This window comes from Lepidochelys kempii, chromosome 9 (assembly GCF_965140285.1).
Source record: "Lepidochelys kempii isolate rLepKem1 chromosome 9, rLepKem1.hap1, whole genome shotgun sequence".
In the NCBI taxonomy this organism is placed as follows: Eukaryota; Metazoa; Chordata; order Testudines; family Cheloniidae; genus Lepidochelys; species Lepidochelys kempii.
The window spans coordinates 67192057-67211649 of record NC_136388.1 but is presented as its reverse complement, the minus strand read 5'-3'; the positions used below and the strand labels follow the sequence as shown (position 1 = coordinate 67211649).

The 19593-nt window shown below is 41.7% G+C and overlaps 1 protein-coding gene across 8 annotated transcripts in view; it reads left to right on the top strand.

Moving 5' to 3' along the window:
- Positions 1–19593, top strand: part of DIAPH2 (diaphanous related formin 2) — an 807504-nt gene that overhangs the window by 134208 nt on the left and 653703 nt on the right. For all 8 annotated transcript variants that reach the window (XR_012160923.2, XM_073360856.2, XM_073360854.1 and 5 more), the window contains 2 exons: positions 18762–18836; positions 18922–18991. Coding sequence is in view for 7 of the 8 variants with exons in the window: in XM_073360856.2 (XP_073216957.1) it covers positions 18762–18836; positions 18922–18991 (145 nt within the window). In the remaining variant the exon portion in view is untranslated. The remainder of the gene's footprint in view (positions 1–18761; positions 18837–18921; positions 18992–19593) is intronic.

Genomic DNA, 19593 nt, shown 5'->3' with positions numbered 1-19593 from the left:
CGCAAATAAATCTTAGTCTTCAAGGTGCCACCAGACTCCTTGTTGTTTTGTAGTCTGTCCGTGTGGTCATGGTGGGGTCTATATATTTGGAATGTAAGGAATTCTGTTATTAGTTTCTCCTGTCTATAAAAATATTGTAATACATGAAATGGAAAGGAATAAAGCTTATAAATTGAAGACAGGAGAGAGTGCACCAGTAAATATAACACTTGATTTCTTTATCACAAACATCATAAAACTACATTATAGAATATCTCAAAATGGCAAAGGTTGACAGCTCAGATTTTAGAGGTGAAAAAATATTATAGCAGGAAGCCTGGAGCCCAGAGACAGGAGGGCTTCTGGTGGGGAGTGTGGCCAGCAGACTGGCTTGAAGCAGGGAGCTCTCCACCTGGTGTAGGGTGACAGCCTGAGCTTTGAAAGAGTTGTAGGGTTTATAACAAGGAGCCTACCAGCCTTTCTTCTCAATTTCTTAGCTCCAGCAGGGACTTGTGAAAGACAGCCAACAGCCGATATAAGTAGTGTTTATATGGACACTGCATCGTCCTAACTGCACCGACATAAGCCCTATGCTTACGTCATTATGTTGGTCTAGTAGGGCACTTACCATCGGCAGAACAAGGCTGTAGTGTAGACACTGACATAATTAGGTCGACGTAAGCTGCCTTACGTCGACCTAACTCTGTAGTGTAGAAACCTGTCAAGATGAAAACTTGTATACTACCTACTATAGTAAATAATAAAGAATGACTGTAAATCCTCCATTGATACATACAAATGGAAGTATGTAGCTTTTAAATATCTGTGTAATAGATTGTTGCTGGTTCTAGAAAAGGGGGTGCATGAGAGAGATATGTGACAAGATATTAGTCATTCTCTTGCACTGTGAAACAGTTGCTCAATCTTTCTGCTTTAAGTAACTTAGAGCCTTATATTGTTGCTGTGTGACACGGTAAAATGTTTTATGGTCTACTTCTGTTTGCGTCATGTAGTTACTATTCCCACTGATGTAAAGGGAAGTTTGATTGAGTAAGGAGAGCAATATTTACTCCTTAAATGATAGTTCCTAGTTATTTGGAATGGGCGTTGATAATGTTTTGTATGCAAAGTAAACATATAGGTTTTCGAGCCTGCCTAACTTGATATTTTTACATTCATGCCAGTCTCTTAGTTTGTTGACTTAGTGTTGTATTCTCAAAAAGTTGGTCTTTGTGTCCTTTTTTTTAATGGAGACTTTAGCGCAACAATTTCATGTGTTGTACCAAACAGTACCTGTTCATACTAAAAACAGAAACATGATGGTTATTTAATGGCCTCGGATGCTTTTTTACTAATAGATGTTATGACGTTTTCTCCACCAAGAAGATCAAGTACAAAAGTAAAACACAAATTACATAAGATTACTGAAGTGCTGCAGCCTCCAAAGATATCAGCAACCACTTCAAGAAAAAAATTTGAAAAGTTATGGAAAATAATCCACTCAAAATTAGAACAAATTAGCATTGTGCTTTGTAAACCTCTGGTAAACCAAGGGGAGCAAATGGCAAATGTGCACTGAGAGAGCCTAGCTGCTTGTCCTAAAAAATTCAGTCCCAAGAAAAAATAATACAGCCATCCTAGCTGCTGAGACTGACTGTATTATGAGGGAAGAAAATAAATTGCTATGACACAGCATTGTGAAAATATAATTAGTACATAGATGAGAACACAACGCTGTGACTCTTTTTGTTGTTGTTAGAAATCAAACACTGCTCACTAGTGCTGCTGTCGCATGAGGAAAGAGGAAGTGCTGCGTAATGCCAGTTGGGAGAAGACAAGGTTGGCAACGGAGGCCTGGCTGCTATTTATGGCATTGGAGAGGCCAGCCCAAGCCCACCACTGTTAAGATTTTGGAATACTGTTTAAAAACAGTTTCACAGTTGCTTTCTGGTTTTGCTTCTTTCTGTATATTTTGTTCACTCATTCGCTAAACAAGATGAACAGGCATTAGCAAGAACTAATATTTCCCCCCCTTTTTTCATCTGTGTGCTTCTAATTTATCAGCCTGTCATCCTGATCCCATCTTCTCCCAACTTCTGTCCAATCTCACTCCTATGAGTGTTACAACCTTCTATAGATAGATTTTTGTCACCTCTTTTAGGGGAAGAAGCTTGTCTTTGATCACACCAGCCTGTCCACTACTTCTTAATTCACTTTTCTGCCTCCTCTAGACTTTGTAGCCCAGTTTTCCTCTCCTGATTTTTTAAATATTTAAATACTGTTTCTTGCCATACTCACCACTCAGATCATCTGACAGGTGGCCTTTTCCCCATCCAATTCAAAAGATTGCCTTTTTTCTCCTGACCATGTTCTCATCCTTTTGGCAATTAAACAATCCACTTCTGCCACTTTCTGTCCTCCTGTGGGTTCTACAACTGTAGGCTCTTCCCGTTCTCCTTCAGTATCACCTTTGGGTCTTCATCCTCTCTTTTCCTCATATCTCTTGTCATCTCTGATTTATATTCTTGGACGTCTCCTCTTCTGTTATCTCCCCTCAGCTCATCTGCTCATTGCTTTCAGCTGCTACCTTCATAGAAATGAGTCCCAGAACTTGCCTTCTGTGCATTGTAATCTCCTCGATGTGCTGGTGTCATTGAGTTGGTCTTTGGAATAAAGCTTCATAGTTTACCTGGGAATCCTCTTGTGCTTCACGAAGCCCTTTGCAGAACACACTGAACTCTGTCTCACGTCTTCCCTGCATATGCCGTCTGTCCTGTGACTTATTCCTTTTCAAGATCTCTTCAATTAAATCATTTCTCTTAGTATCTTCACTTCTAAGCATCTTGGCTTCTTCTCAGTTATCTCCTATCTTTGTTGCTGAAACCTTTGTCTGACCTCTTGTCAGCTCTCCTTTTCTACCCTCCAATCTATAGAAAACACAATTGATCAAAAAAGGAAAAGGAGTACTTGTGGTACCTTAGAGACTAACCAATTTATTTGAGCATAAGCTTTTGATCAAGTCATAAATCATTTCTCTTTCCTGTTACATTGAATTAAGCTTAATAGAAATGAGTCCTTTCATTAGCTTCCTGTCACTGCATCAAATTCTGTCCCCTGCATGATCTTAAAGAGCCTTTGAAATCTTACCACCAGTTCAGTATGTCTCTAGGATGTGTATTCTGCAATGTCAGTCCTCTAAGGCCTTGTTGAACCTAGGTAGCTCTGCAAGGCCATCTAGTGACAGTGGTTCATATGTAGAATTAAACTCTAAAGCCTTCAAATTCTTAATGTTGGAATTTTTTTAAACAAAATGGTAGCAGGATAGGAATTAAGTTTCTATTTTACTTGTTAGTCTTTGACTTGAGCAAGTCAAGTTACTAGAGTTGCCACCTCCAAGATAGAACCTGGCCAATGACCACCCCAAGCGCCACCAACAATTGAGGTCCTACCGCTGACCATAGCGGATAACTCATATGTTTGAGAACCATTTTTACATACACACAGAAAATAAAATGTGTATTTGTTACTTTATCAATTTTTCTTACCGTATATGAACATGACATCACTATCCAAAGGTGTGAATTATTGAGCACTCCAGCATGTCTCAAGTGTGTTTGTGGGGGAACTCCATGTTAAATATTTTAACCATCTAGGCTGGTTAAAAACCCTACATGTTACTAAAATACATGTTCAAAAGGTATGCACTTTAAGCAGGAAATGAAAAAGTAGTGTGCAGTGAGTTCTTGGGTATGAGTGATTTTTCCTTGAAATCTGTACTATTCACCTATCTACTTGCTCTTCACAGATTTAGGTTCCATGGTGCTACTTCATTTATGGTGTAACTGCTAACGTTCAAATACATCTTGACACACAGAACATAACATTAATTTCTTTAATGCATGTTTAAGAATTAAAGGATACAGTGGCAAAAGTTTCAGAGTAACAGCCGTGTTAGTCTGTATTCGCAAAAAGAAAAGGAGTACTTGTGGCACCTTAGAGACTAACCAATTTATTTGAGCATGAGCTTTCGTGAGCTACAGCTCTAGCTCACGAAAGCTCATGCTCAAATAAATTGGTTAGTCTCTAAGGTGCCACAAGTACTCCTTTTCTTAGTGGCAAAAGTGAAATCTCTGAAAGTTGCGTGGGAACATTTTAAAGACACCATAATAGAGGCTCAACTTAAATGTATACCCCAAATTAAAAAACATAGTAAGAGAACCAAAAAAGAGCCACCGTGGCTAAACAACAAAGTAGAAGAAGCAGTGAGAGGCAAAAAGACATCCTTTAAAAAGTGGAAGTTAAATCATAGTGACAAAAATAGAAAGGAGCATGAACACTGACAAATGAAATGTTAAAATACAATTAGGAAGGCCAAAAAAGAATTTGAGGAACAGTGATCCAAAGACTCAAAAAGTAGTAATAATTTTTTTTAAGTACATCAGAAGCAGGAAACGTGCTAAACAACCAGTGGGGCCACTGGATGATTGAGGTGCTAAAGGAGCACTTGGGAACAATAAGGCCATTGCAGAGAAACTAAATGAATTCTTTGCATCGGTCTTCATGGCTCAGGATGTGAAGGAGATTCCCAAACCTGAGCCATTCTTTTTAGGTGACAGATCTGAGGAACTGTCCCAGATTTCGGTATCATTAGAGGAGGTTTTGGAACAAATTGATAAATTTAGCAGCAATAAGTCACCAGGACCAGATGGTATTCACCCCCAACTCCTTCACCTTCGCTCCCAGATCCCTTAGTCACTTCTGAACTGCCTGCCTTGCAGTATCATTAATGCCCACATGGATGAGCTGCAGTGGTTGTAGTCAGAGGGCCAGATGATTCTCCTCGTACCTTTGATAATGTCTTGTATATGGGCCCCTGGCAGGGAGCATATCTCCTGGGATCCCAGGTCACTGCAGCAGATGGATGCCTCTGTCCCACTTAGAAGGCAGTCACCGATCACTGCTGTTGGATCATATTAAAGAAGTTCTGTATTAAAATCACAAATGAGTTTGATTCCCCAGAGTTTAAATTCCAGGGTATTAGTAATTAAGAGGTCTCTTGGTTTTTGGTACTGTTTCTCTCCCTCTATGTGTGAAACTTGCAAGCTGCTAATTGTGTTAGTACATTCTAAGACAGAGTCTATTCTCAAAGCAATTCACAAGAGAGAGAGACTCAAAGCAATACTCTAACAGAAACAGCACCCAGAGACTCCCCACCCTTTTGTTGTATTAACAATTGTGATTAAAATAGAGATAGAGGATGTATGTGGATGGATGCTTGGTGTGGATAATAACTGAATGATCAGGGAGGTGCCAGCCTAAGAATCCAGTGTCCATCGGCTGAAGAAGGCGTCAAGTGGAAATAACCAGAGGACCCCCTGGAGGGCAGACTGGAATCCACCCAACAGCCTCAAGAATGGGAGAACCAAAGAACAAGATAACATCTTGGAGCCGTCAGGAATGTGCTATCTGCTGATTGATTCAGCAACAGCATGATGAAGCAATTCCCATAGACTGGCATAGGAAGAAATTCCTATAAAAATAGACTCTAAAAAGTGAGAATTTTGGGGTCTGATTCTGCAAACCAACTTCCAGGAGCATCAGATGAGCATCTGACAGGCCCTGCTCCCTCCTCATGTCCAGGCCACCTGGCCAGTGGCTTGGCATGAGCAACTCTAAGGCTGGTAACTATGGTAACAACCTTGCAGAATCGGTGTGTGTGGGTGTGTGTGTGTATGAATGAATGTGTGAATAAATATGAGATTGAATGGAATGTTATAGCTATAACTAACTGCTTACTATGATTCTTTCTGTATTCACAATAAATGTGGTATTTTGCCTTTTCCCCTTTAATAAGATCCTGCTGGTTTTTATTTTATTGGTACAACACTGCCATGCTTCATTTTCTCTTTGAAGCAGTGGCTACAGTCCTCCAAGCCTTGGGGATAATGGCTTCTTCTCCACCTTTGGGGAAGATTGCTCTTCTCTGGTTGCCAAGGCAGCATTCTGTATTGATCTCTGTGAACAGTGGGTTGGAAGCGGGGGTAGAACATTGTCTGCTGCCAGAAGTAACTAGCAGCCAGCTTCCTCCCTCTGAAGGTGCCATTTTCTCTTCTCTTTATGGTGCTGCTGCATTTCCCTCCAGCTGGATTGCTTTCTCAGCTTTGGAGGTCTCCAAATGCATGTTTTCAGCAAATTCCTCATGTCACCGAGGCTACCTCTTCCTGTAGCTCTCCCACCTGCTTCCTGAGAGATGCTACTAGTAGACCCCTCTCACAAAGGATGGTCTCCCAAGCTTGGCTTATATAACAAGGAAATGCCAGCCACAGTCCTGGCAAATTCACCCTTAGATCTGGGTAGAGGCATCCCCAGTTAGGTTCTCTGTGTGGACATGGGGGCAGGTGAGGTGATAGTCAGGAGCAGTGTTAGAACTGGAGACGTGGCCTTTCTGAACCATGATTTTATTCTTACTCCCTCTGAATCAAGCTTAACATTTGAACTTTGAACAGAGGCTTCTCAAGTGCTATACTTCTTCAGTGGTTCTGTCCTCTTTTATAGCCTGGTTTATGGCTGTGCTTCTGAATTGCAGAACTGAGACCATATATAACAGTAATGTCATCTTTGTCTTCCTATTTCCAAGCTTTTCAACTATTTATACCTAGAGTAGTGATGGAGATTTTTGGTTAACCTTATGTGCTAGATTTATTCTATTATTCTATAGATTTATTTAATCCAGGGTAATTTGGATTGTAATCCTTTAGGGGCAACACACTTTTTTTGTTTTGTTTTGTTTGTTTTTGTCATGGGTGTGTGCTTACCAGAATAGGCTCTACCTTAATTAAAACAAGATTGAATTTAGTGATTTAATTTTGAGTCTTTGGATTTTTAGGTGGGATATAATCAGAAAGCTGCTGCTTTGTCTTAATTTGATGTCACTTGTTTATGTTCCTGGAAGCTTGAGACCTGTTGAACAAGTGGAAAGGGAGAAGTTAAAAATAATTTGAAGCCTTTTGAGCTGTGTTGATCTGGCAATAAAAGCCTACAACATGTCCACTGACATATAAAGTACTTTTGGAACTACCTTATTGAATGTTATAAATTCATTTTGATTTAAACATAGGAGTGGCCTATCCATGGTTCTGGGCACTTTTCTGTATATTATAAACATGCAAGTATAGGAATACTACTACTAGTGAAAATAAATGTAGTTACTTTGCTATAGCTTAGAAGTGGAAAAACAAAACAATCACAGCACAGATTGTAGCATTAAACATAAATCTTGCTTTCCAAAGGCTCAGAAGTAGAGGTGAATATTGCAAAGGGCTCTTAAGGTCAACAGCTTAAAGCTGTTTCAATTCAAGATTGGGACTGAATTCTGAAGCTCAGGCTCCTTGTCAGCAATTCCTTCTCATTCAAAGTGACACATCTTCAGCTTTTACTTGTGGCATTTGTGACAATATATCATGGGGGGGAAAGCTTTCTTAGAACACGCCAAATTGGTCTTTCTTGAGCAAAGCCAACGTAATCTCAATGGGGAAACACATAATAAACAACACATTTCAATACTAGCTTCTGTATAAATGTATTTAACAGGCTGCTGATTGAGACTTCGCAAACACTGTGTGGGAAAGGCAAAGAAACTCTGCCTCATTCCCCTACCCAGGATCAGATTTCTTTGAGGGGGGGAAATGTCTGCAGTGGAATTGGTCAATTTGGGATGAGACTGTTGAATCAATTTCAGTCTAGATGTCTTCCCTTTAATTTTGTGCATTTGCTAAGTAAACCATGGTGATTTTATGAAGAGAGAGTCTGGAAAGAGGATGCCAAGGAGCCACTTCATTGATAGTTGAAGATATTTTTGAGCAGTTCTGCCAAGCCACAGATAAGGACAGAACAAAAATATTCTCCTTTCAGGAAGTTTCCCGTGTTCTCTAATACTGACCGTTAACACTGGTTCTTCAGTTGAACTGGAGAGGTGCTGTGCTTTCTCGGTTTGCAGGTTGTTAAAAGGCCAAAATTCAGTTCCTGCCAAAATAAATCAAATGCCAGATCAAAAGTGTGACCAGGTGAGGCATAAACAAGCTGGGCTATTCAGTGGTGGCTATTGTGACTTTTGAATCCTGAGCTCTTTGTGAATAGCAGACACAAATATGGTTTCTGAAAGTCAGAGTACCGTCAGCTAATACCAGTTCAGCACTAGTACCAGTCCCCTTTTAGCATCATACTGGGATCATAGACTGTCTACTATCAGGATTCCCTCCCCACTCTGAACTCTAGGGTACAGATGTGGGGACCCTCATGAAAGACCCCCTTAGCTTATTTCTACCATCTTAGGGTAAAAATTCCCCAAGGCACAAACTTCGTACGCTGCCACCACAAAGTGTTTTAACAAAGAATCAGGGAAAGGACCACTTGGAGTTCCTATTCCCCCAAAATATTCCCCCAAGCCTTACACCCCTTTTCCTGGGGAGGCTTGAGAATAATATCCTAACCAATTGGTTACAAAGTAATCAGAGACCCAAATCCCTGGATCTTAGGATCATAGAGAAATCCATCAGGCTCTTAAAAGAAACAACTTTATTAGAAAAAAGGTAAAAGAAGCCCCTCTGTGAAATTAGAATGGAAGATAATCTCACAGGCAATCCGCTTCAAAACACAGAGAATCCCTCTAGGCAAAACCTTAAATTTCAGAAAGACACAAAAACAGCAATACACATTCCCTCCAGCACAGCGAATTTCACAAGTCAAACCAAAAGCAAAATCTAACGCATTTTCTAGCTAGATTTACTAACTCTATAGGAGTTGAATTGCTTGCTTTCTTGATCTGTCTCCAGGCAGAGGCATCACACAGACAGACATACAAAACCTTTCTTCCACCTCAGATTTGAAAGCATCTTGTCCCCTTATTGGTCAGGTGCCAGCTAGTTTACTTGAGCTTCTTAACCCTTTACAGGTAAGAGGATTTTATAGCACTGTGTACAGAAAGGTGGTTACCCTTCCCTTTCTATTTATGACATCTACCGTAACTAGAGAGCTGATACCTCTCATCTTTCTTTCCATGATATGCAGGATTTTAAGCAATAACAAAGCATAGTTTGGCACTGATTGTCAATGTAATTGCCAGTAAAACATTTCAGTATTGTAAAATACTACTATGTTTTCAAATTAAGATATGTATTGCAGGACTCCATATATATTTATAATACAAGCCTATGTCAGATGTTTTGTATTGACAAGCTCTCTCTAAGGTAAATTTTCAGTCTAGTGTACTATTTAAACTCTCAGCACAAATGATTGTTAATGTGTTATGCAATGAAATGGTCTTTACTGCCTCTAAATCCATTGTCCTGATCATAGTAATGTGAATATATTTTCAGCTGCTCATTTTTTCAAACTAATACTATGAATTCCTTAGAGAAAATACTTCATTGGAGTGATAATTATATTCCTTTCTGATTTATCATTGTTTGTAACTAGTTGTCATAACGATTCATGGTTGATTTCTGTTCCTTTAATTATAGAATTGTAACTTGCAAATTTGTGTTTAAAGATCATGAGCTTTTTTGAGTCAACTTTCTGTGACATTGGTATTTTGCTTTTAAAGTTGTTTTGGGACTGTTAGTAAACGTGGTAACTCAGACACCTGATGAATAATTTTTCCATCTTCTGTCAATGAATGGAATTGCTTTTGGGTTGACTGTAAATACCAGGAATAGCATATGGATTTTTTTTGACTTCATATTAGTCTCAGAACTGGTAAGCAACCTCCTTATGCTGTTTAAATAGGAAAGGAATGGTGAAAAAAGTTATCAGTTGTAGATAGGAAATCTAGATGGGAGGCTTTGAAACTTGACAATCAATCCCTATTTAAGTGGTTTAAACAAAGGTTTACAATGGCCTTCCAGGCTTGTTTTCTGTGTACTTCTAAGTTTTCTTTCTAAAACAGAAAATGAAATAATTGGACAGTATGGAAAATCACAACCAACACATTTAGATACTACTTCAGCAGCTACAGATTGTGGCATGGTGGATTAGGAAAAAGGTTGGAGTTTCCTTCTTGAGATCATTGATTCTTATGGATTTGTCAGCTCTTCAGTATTTGAAGATAGTGTCGTCTACTAGAAGTCCTTTCCTGCTGCCACACCACAAGTTTTTCTCGGGAGGAGTTTAGAAAGTACAAATAAACCATTTAAAGTAAGAAATGGGAGGAGATTACAGGTGTGCTAGTGTAAGTGTAAATGGGGTGTGTGAGTGAGAGAGAGAGAGAATTTTATTAATTAGCTGATATACCAGTTCAATTCTGAAACTGAAATCTAACCAACCAGATTTTTTAATTTGGTAAGTGGTGTAGCCAGTGTTATGATGGCACTTAATTAGGATAGCCCTCTTTTTTGTTGAGTCCAGGGAGCTCTAGCTTAGTGATTTTTAGCACTAGGTATTTTGCAGGTTTGCTTTTACATTGGACAGTATTTCTCAGGTAAGGACACTTACCTTAGTTATTAACCAAAAGTTTATTAATGCTCCCAGAGCCAGAGAAGTATACAATCAAATTTCATTCATTAAATGTGGATATCACAGATGTTCTTGGGCAAAAAACATATGCAGTCTTCTAAGCAATTAACATAGATCTGAAAAGTGGCCCAATAGCTATGCCAAAGAACAGAACAAGATTTCTAGTTGCATAGACTTAGTCATCAATTTTCAGTTACTTTCAGGACCACTAATACATGACATGTCAAGTAATTCACGTTTTAAGGCACTGTTAGCAATGTGGTCTGTGCTATTTTATTCATTTGGTATGAAAGGGAGTACTGTAGTTTAAAAAATATTGAGAGGAATTGCATTAAGTCTCTCAGGCCTCTTTGCAGGGGATTTTAAAGGAGAAACATGCATATACCATTCGTTACTTAAATCCCAAAGTATGGTTACTTGAGGTCTCACTGTAAAGAGTGTAGACTCAACAGATAACTTTGAAGTTACTTATATTAAAGAACACAGAAAAACAATATATGTGAAATGACTTCTCACCACTTCTTCTTAGTCTTGTTAATCCCGTAGGAAAAGAACTGTTCATGAGACTGGTCTGTGTGTGTGTTAGCACTTCTGGTTTCTACAGCATATTTATGGGTTCAGTCAGCTCTTAGTTCTGTAACCCTGGAGAAGTGGAGAGGCTGTTGAAATGGGTTCAGTTAGGTCTGGAGCCCAACACTGTGACCTCAGTTTGAGAGAGCCTGATTTAGGGTCCATGGAATGGTGGCTGCTTCTGTGTTTCTATTGAACTTTTGCCAACTGAGCACTCAGATTTCAGCTGTTTCACTGCTGCTTCTGTCAAAATTCAAAAGATAGCATTGGTACATAACAAATGTCTTTGATCCTTTTTTATCAGAGGCTTTTAAACTTGGGTTCATTTCAAAGATTGTATTTGAATATTAGCCCAGACTATTAATTGGTGTTCCCCATTCTTTAAACAATTTTAATATTTCAAAGCTATGCCCTCAATCAGTGCTAATACCTTCTAATATTATTTTATCCTTATTGTGCTGTATGTTTGGTACCACTTATATAACACAACAGTCATTTAGAAAGAAAAGAAAAATCTCTTATAGTTCTGCTAAATTCAGTGGACCTACTTGTACATTCTTATGTCTTCTGCCTTTTATTTTTCCACCTTTAAGGTATACAGTAAAATATAAAAGAATTACACTGGAGGAACAAGACAGATTCCAGTATAGAGTGAAGTATATCTGATTCTTAGGGCACACAAATGTATGGTTTCTAGTTTGGGGTGAAAGCTCAGTGATTTGGATTGCTTGGGGGTACCAAGCAGTTGGCTCAGTTGGACCTTCAGTTTTCTGCGTCTCGTAGGAAGTGATTTCTTAAAGTGGATTTTGACTTGTAGTTTCCATGCTTTTCTCTGGTCCTTGGTGAGCGCATAAGGGACAATAGAGCACTCTGCGCAGGGAAGAGGGCACTTCTTCTTGTTTGTCAGCCAGTAGGAGTTGCTTTTAGCAAGATTAAGAGGGATGGAAGCTTCGTACACAAGTAAACTATGGGAGTCCTTTATATGAGCATCTAACAATAACGGAAAGCAGCGGCATATTAACGCCTAGGCCAACAAGGCCTAGGCCTCGGGGAGCAAATTTGCAGGGGCGGCAAATTTATAATAGCAGCCAGAGGCGGCTGCTTCCCCTGCTGCCAGTTTGTGCTGCCCCCTGTCGCTCCTCCCCCAGCCCCGGCCATGTCCCAACTCCACCCCTTCCCTGTCCCCTCCTTGCCCCGATTGGTCCCCTTCCCCAAATCCCCGCCCCGCCCCACCTCCTCTCCTGAGCGCGCCTCGTTCCCGCCCTTCCCCTCTCCTTTGTGAAGCTGTTTCGTGCACAAGCACTGGCAGGGAGCGGGGAGAAGCAGGACCTGGTGGCGCGCTCAGGGGAGGAGGCGGAGCGGAACAGAGGTGAGCTGCGAAGGTGGGGGCGGCAATTATTTCTGGGCCTAGGGGCGGCAAAATCATTAATCTGCCACTGACTGGAAGACTCCTTATCAAGTGGTGCTGCTTTCCTTTCCTAGGGAATGTGTGCTTCAGTTTCAGCTTTCCCACCAGTTGTCACACCTGTTGGATATGCATATTGGTTCCCACTCCCCCGAGCACCAAGAAGAAACTAAAGATTAGGAAGGATGTATAGGGGTAATGGGTTGTAATCTAACTTGTAACAGAGCAATAGTGTACTGATTAAAAGATTCAGAGGGAACTGTAGCTGCTGAATATATTTTCAGGGCATATTTGACATCTGTATTTATACTTAAGGCCCGTCATTCCTAGTTTTTAATTTGTTGAGAATTTTCTGGGAATTTGGTGGTGTTTATTACAAAAATTGAAGGGAAAAAGGTATACATCAGTGGGAAAAACAGTTTAATAGTTTTGGGGTAATTACCCGGTTAATGTTAGGGGATGGGAGGATGAAATGAAGAGTATTAAAAGTAAAAAGCTTAATGTTGTTGTAATGGATTTTGTTTTCTTTTGAAAACAGTTTAAAAACAGTGGAGTGTTTTTATGCTTGATTAAAGGGGTTTCAGTGTAAATGCCAAAAGGCCTGGGTAGCTATCATAAATATAGAGGGAAGGGTAACAACCTTCCTGTATACAGTACTATAAAATCCCTCCTGGCCAGAGGCACAAAATCCTTTTATCTGTAAAGGGTTAAGAAGCTCAGCTAACCTGGCTGGCACCTGACCAAAAGGACCAATAAGGGGACAAGATACTTTCAAATCTTGGGTGGGGGGAGAAAGGCTTTGTTTTTATGGTCTGTGTCTGTCTGTCCTGTGTGCTTGCTGGAGACAGGTCAAAAGAAGCAGGCACTCCAACTCCATTAGAATTCGTAAGTACTAGCAAGGGAATGTGTTAGCTTATCTTTGTTTTGGCTTGTGTTTTTCTCTGTGCTGAGAGAGAAGGCGTATTCCTGGTTTGCTTTTTAGTAGCTTTAAAGTTTTGCCCAGAGGGAAATCCTCTGTGTTCCTGAATCTGAGTACGCTGTAAAATATTTTCCATCCTGATTTTACAGAGATGATTTTTACCTTTCTTTTTTAAATAAAATCTGAATTTTAAGAACCTGACTGATTTTTCCTTGTTCCAAGACACAGGGGTTTGGGTCTTAGATCATTTTGTAACCAATTGGTTAGGATATTATTCTCAAGCCTCCCCAGGAAAGGGGGTGGAAGGTCTTGGGGGGATTTTGTGGGGAAGAGGAAGTCCAAATGTTCCTTTTCCCTGATGCTTTGTCTAAATCATTTGGTGGCAGCAGCATACTGTTCAAGGACAAGGTGGAATTTGTGTCTTGGGAAAGTTTTTAACCTAAGCTGGTAAAAATAAGATTAGGGGGTCTTACATGCGAGTCCCCACATCTGTACCCCAGAGTTCAGAATGGGGAGAGAACCCTGACAGTAGCGCAAACTCTCAGCAGGTTTTTTGAAGAGTCTTTTCTGAGGCTTGTTCTCCTGCACTTCCAAGTATAGCTGAAGGACTATGGGTGGGGGTGGAGTGAGGGGAGAGTGGGACAAGGATGAATGAACAGGGAGTAATCCTTCCATTGGCACCTAACCCTGCTCCCACTGATTCACTGAGACAGAGCCACTACTTTCCTCACCATGCCATGTGCTCCTCAGCTCTGTAGAAGGGGGGCTACTGGGGGTTCCTGATACTCTGGGACCAAGGTGGTCATGGGGTGCCCAGCACTCTCAGAGAGCAGAGGGCAAAAGGGGGTGCCCCATGGTAAGGAGTGGTGTCTGGCACTGAGGATGACAGAACCACAAGAACTTAGGGGGCTGATACCACCTTCTTCCCTGCTCTGTGAACACTGTGTGCTGGGGAAATGGAAGGGTGCCCCTTCCTGGCTCCAGAACTCCTGGAGGGCAGGGAGGAGGGGTTCAGGTCTTTTGCATGAACATGGTGCCGTACTCATGGGGGTGCCCCATGAGGATGAGGGTTTCTCTCATGCGGAAGTGGTACCTTATGGGGGGGTTGTAGGCAGAGGGTGACCCATGAGGATGAGGGTGCTTGGCACTTTTGTGGGAGGAGTGGATATGGCTCTGTGTCCTGTGGCCTCACTGAAGGGGAGGGGAAGCAGATGGGAACCAGTACTCACCGGGGTGCAGGCTTCCGCTCTCTTTGGCATGTGTCAGTTGCTGGGACGAGACTCCCTGCCTGTCTCGCCCTACTGTGCCAGCTGCAGCAGCCACCAACTGGTAGTTACCCTCTTGGCTTCCCCTTGGAACAGGTGCGTAGTTCTGCAGCACATAGAGAGGGCTCTGTGGGAGGGAAGCTTGGTCTAAGGAGTTACAGAACTTGAAAAGTTTGCGTTTAAACTGGTAAAATGAGAACTCGGTTTTTCCTGGTGGTGTTTGTTTTATATAAAAAAAAAAAAGAGAGAGAGAAAAAGCTCTTAAAGGAAGGGTCTTTGCCTACGCTGCATTCTTGGCCATGTCTGATGTGTCATTTAGGGATAGATTTTCAAAAGTATTGAGCATATACACCTCTACCCCCAATATAATGCGGTCCTTGGGAGACAAAAAAAAAAAAAAAAAAATCTCACCATGTTATAGGTGAGACGGCGTTATATCGAACTTGCATTGGCCCCCCCGTTTCTTGTTCCCTGACCCCCCCACCAGAGACTCCCATCCCTAATCGCCCCCAGGACGCCACTCCCTTGCTCCCTGTCCCCTGACTGCTCCTGTTATACCAACAAAATAAAAACCAGCAGGATCTTATTAAAGGGGAAAAGGTAAAATACCACATTTATTGTGAACACAGAATCATGGTAAGCAGTTAGTTATAGCTATAACGTTCCATTCAATCTTATATTAATTCATACATTCATTCATACACACACACCCAGGTTCTGCAAGGTTGTTACCATAGTTATCAGCCTTAGAGTTGGTCATGCCAAGCGGCTGGCCAGGTGGCCTGGACATGAGGAGGGAGCAGGGCCTTGTCAGATGCACATCTGATGCTCCTGGAAGTTGGTTTGCAGAACCAGACCCCAAAGTTCTCACTTTCCACAGTCCATTTTTATAGGAATTTCTTCCTATGCCAGTCTATGGGAATTGCTTCATCATGCTGTTGCTGAATCAATCAGCTATGTCACATTACTGACATCACATTCCTCCATGCTGCCAGATGTTATCTTGTTCTTTGGTTCTCTCATTCTTGAGGCTGTTGGGTGGATTCCAGTCTGCCCTCCGGGGGTCCTCTGGTTATTTCCACTTGACGCCTTCTTCAGCCGATGGACACTGGATTCTTAGGTTGGCACCTCCCTGATCATTCAGTTATTATCCACACCAAACATCCATCCACATACATCCTCTATCTCTATTTTAATCACAATTGTTAACAAAGCGAAATGAATACAACAAAAGGGCGGGGAGTCTCTGGGTGCTGTTTCTGTTGTTAGAGTATTGCTTTGAGTGTCTCTCTGTGTGAGTAGTTGTTGTTACAAAGAATTGCTTTGAGAACAGACTCTGTCTTAGAATGTACTAACACAATTAGCAGCTTGCAAGTTTCACACACAGAGGGAGAGAAACAGTACCAAAAACCAAGAGACCTCTTAATTAGTAATACCCTGGAATTTAAACTCTGGGGAATCAAACTCATTTGTGATTTTAATACAGAACTTCTTTAATATGATCCAACACTCTGAACCCTATCCACCCTCCCGCCCCCTGACAGGCACTCACTGGCAGCGGCGGGAAGCAGAGCAATGTGGCCCCAGCCTGCTTCACTCTGCCACCTCCCAGCTGTGGCGCTCCTCTTCCCGCTGCTGGTGAGTGTGGGGAGGCTGGGGAAAGGACGTCTCCCTGTACTCACCGGCGGTGGGAAGCGGAGCGCTACGGCTGGGAGCTGGTGGAGTGGAGTGGGCTGGGGCCAGACTGCTCCGCTTCCCGCTGCTGGTGAGTGCGGGGAGGCTTGAGGAAAGGACGTCCTCTGCACTCACCAGCGGCAGGAAGCAGAGCGATGCGGCCCCTCCCCCCTGGTTTCCTTGCCCTGGCCCCAGCTGTGTCTCTGTGGGGCGTGGGAGGTTGGGGAAAGGTCCCGCATTCACCTGCGGTGGGAAGCGGAGTGCTGCAGCTGGGAGCTGGCGGAGTGGAGTGGGCTGGGGCCGGGCTGCTCCGCTTCCGCTGCTGCCTGTGAGTGTGGTGGGAATCCCTTCCCCCAAGTGACATGGCTGTGACCGGGGTGAGGGAAGCAGAGCAGGCTGCTCCCGGTCCCCCGCTAATCCCCCTGGCCACTCTGGGACTGCGGGGCCCCCAAAAGTGCCCCCCCACAGCTCCTCCCTCCCAGACCCTGGTGAGTTGGGAGCCCCGACTGCCCCTGAGACCCTCTGCCCCTTATCCAGTCCCCCGGCCCGGCCCCCTTAACACGCTGCTTAGAGCAGCGTGTCAGAGCTTTACCACATTGTATGCGAACCTGCGTTATATCGGGTTGCATTATATCGGGGTAGAGGTGTAGTTTGCTTTTGTAAGATTTATGGCCAAATTTTTGTAAGAGTTCAGCACCCAATGTGTACTATTTTTTAAATCTGGTCACTTAATTTGGTGTCTAAATGGGAGCTGAGCTCTTTGGAAAATCCGATGCCTATTGTAGGTGCCGAGCCCTTGTGGAAACTCTGTCCTCAGTGACAAGACGGAGGCTATGTCTACACTGGCAACTGAACGACAAAACTTTTGTCTTTCAGCCACGTTAAAAACACCTCCCACCCCCCAAAGACACAATTTTTGCCAATGGGCAGCTCTTTGTCCGCAGGAGCGCCCTCCTGCTAACAACACTAACGTCGCTCATTGAGGGTGGAAGTGTTTTGTTGGCAGGAGAGCTGACAAACAGTGGCTACACTGTGCACCTTTTAGCGACACAGCTGTAGTGACACATCCCTATTGCTAAAAGCTGCGTAGTGTAGAAATAGCCTGAGATAGGAAGCACAAACCGGTGCAGTTGCTGTCATGGTGATTTAGAATGATTTAGAGGATTGGAACAAGCGATCATGAGGGGTCATCTAGTCCAGTCCCCTGCACTGAAGCAGGACCTTCCCTTAATCCCCTCCAATGAGGAGAGTCTACAACCATCTTTGGTAACCTGTTCCAGTACTTAACTGTCCTTATGGGTAGAAAGTTTTTTTCCCTAGTAGCTATCCTACGTATCTTTTGTTGCACATTAAACTGATCACTTGTGGTCCTACCATTGGTGGGCCTGGAGAACAATCGATCAGCATCTTTTATTACAACACTTAACAGGTCCCCACTCAGTCGTCTTCTCTCAAGATAAAACATGCTCAGGATTTTTAATCTTTCCTTTTAAGTCAGGTTTTTAAACGTTGTATCATTTTTGTGGCTCTCCTCTGAACTGCCCTTCAGTTTGTCCCCATCTTTCCTAAAGTGTAACTCCCACAGGGGGACACAGTGCTCCAGTTGAGGCCTCACTGGTGCCAAGTAGAGTGGGGCAATTACCTCATTTCTTTACATACAAAATTTCTTTACACCCCAAAATATTAGACTTTTTTTTGCATTTACATTGTTGGCTTTTACTCAGCTTGTGAACTACAATAATCCCCAGATCCATTTTCAGCATTACAGTACTACACCGTACTAGTTATTCTCCATTTTGTAGTTATGCATGTCTTTTCCTTCCTAACAGCAGTATTTTTGTTCTTATCTTTCTTGAATTTCACTTTATTAATTTTTGACCAATTCTCTAATTTGTCAAGGTCATTTTGAATTCTAATCCTGTTTTCCAAAGTGCTAGAAGCCCCTCCGAGTTTGACATCATCTGAAAATTTTATAAGCATAATGAGTTGGATAATGGAATGGAGAATAATGAAAATATCATATAGTACGAGACCCAAGACAGATCCCTGGGGACCCAAGTAGATACATTGTCCAAGTTTGACAGTGAACCACTGATAACTCAACCTGTTGCTGCACCCACCTTATACTAATTTAATCTAAACCACATTTCCCTAGTTTGTTGTGCTGTTAAATATGTGAAGCAATTTCCCAAATGTCAGCACTAGATTTGTATTCTATAAGTGGAGAAATTTTATTAGTCATGCTCAAAGCTAGCCAGAGTCAGTGACCCAAATTCAGGGGTTCGATATCAATACATTAGTTCAAATCTGTTTTAATGTCTTGGTCATTTATAAAATATATTGGGAACACGGGACAAATCATATCGGAGAATAGTTACACATTTGGTCAAATGAAATAAAAAATGAATAAATTAACATGTACATTTTACTCTTCCCACAGCTGGGTCAACAATTTTGGACATGAAGGTCTTGGGCTTTTGTTGGATGTACTGGAAAGGCTTCTGGACAAGAAACAGTAAGAACCCAAAACATTGGGATGGGAGATGGAAACTGCTATTAAGATTTTGACCTTAGTTAAATCTGTTGGTTTTTCTTTCAAGGCAAGAAAGTATTGACAAGAAGAATCAACATAAGCTTATTCAGTGCCTCAAAGCATTTATGAATAATAAGGTAAGAAATATTTTTGTTTAGTTTTAGGTGCTTTTGATCATGCCTGCCTGTTTGATAAAGAGCTAAGCGGAATAATTAAGTTTAACATTATTGCATCTATTAGTGATATTTTCACTTTTTATTTTAGTCATGCTTCTTTGTCAAAAGTGAGAAATTCAGAGTGATAGATATTTAAGTCCTGCATTAGTGAATCGGGGATAAGGGTGCAGTACAGACTTGAGTGTCCAGTTCATGTATCTTCAGTGAGTTAAAATGATGTTTCAGTCACAATTATGTTGAATTCTATTGAATGCACCAGTGGAGGTAGAAGCATAAATTTGCAAATACCATGGTGTGCTATGGACCAAATTTAATTTGCTTGTTAGGGAAATATTCATAATGCTTCTGTAGAATGGAAATAATAATAAAAAAGTTCTCCCCCAATTTTTTCTTCCTAATACGTGGAGTTTAACAGGAACATGGTGCCTCAAGACTCTTCTCTTTTCTCTTGCCTGTTAAGAGGTGGGTGAAGGGGGAGGAAGAACTATGGTAGGGATTATTTACAGGGAGTTAAAATTAATGATTCCATTATTTCTAAGATACTGTGATCTTGGGGTAATGGG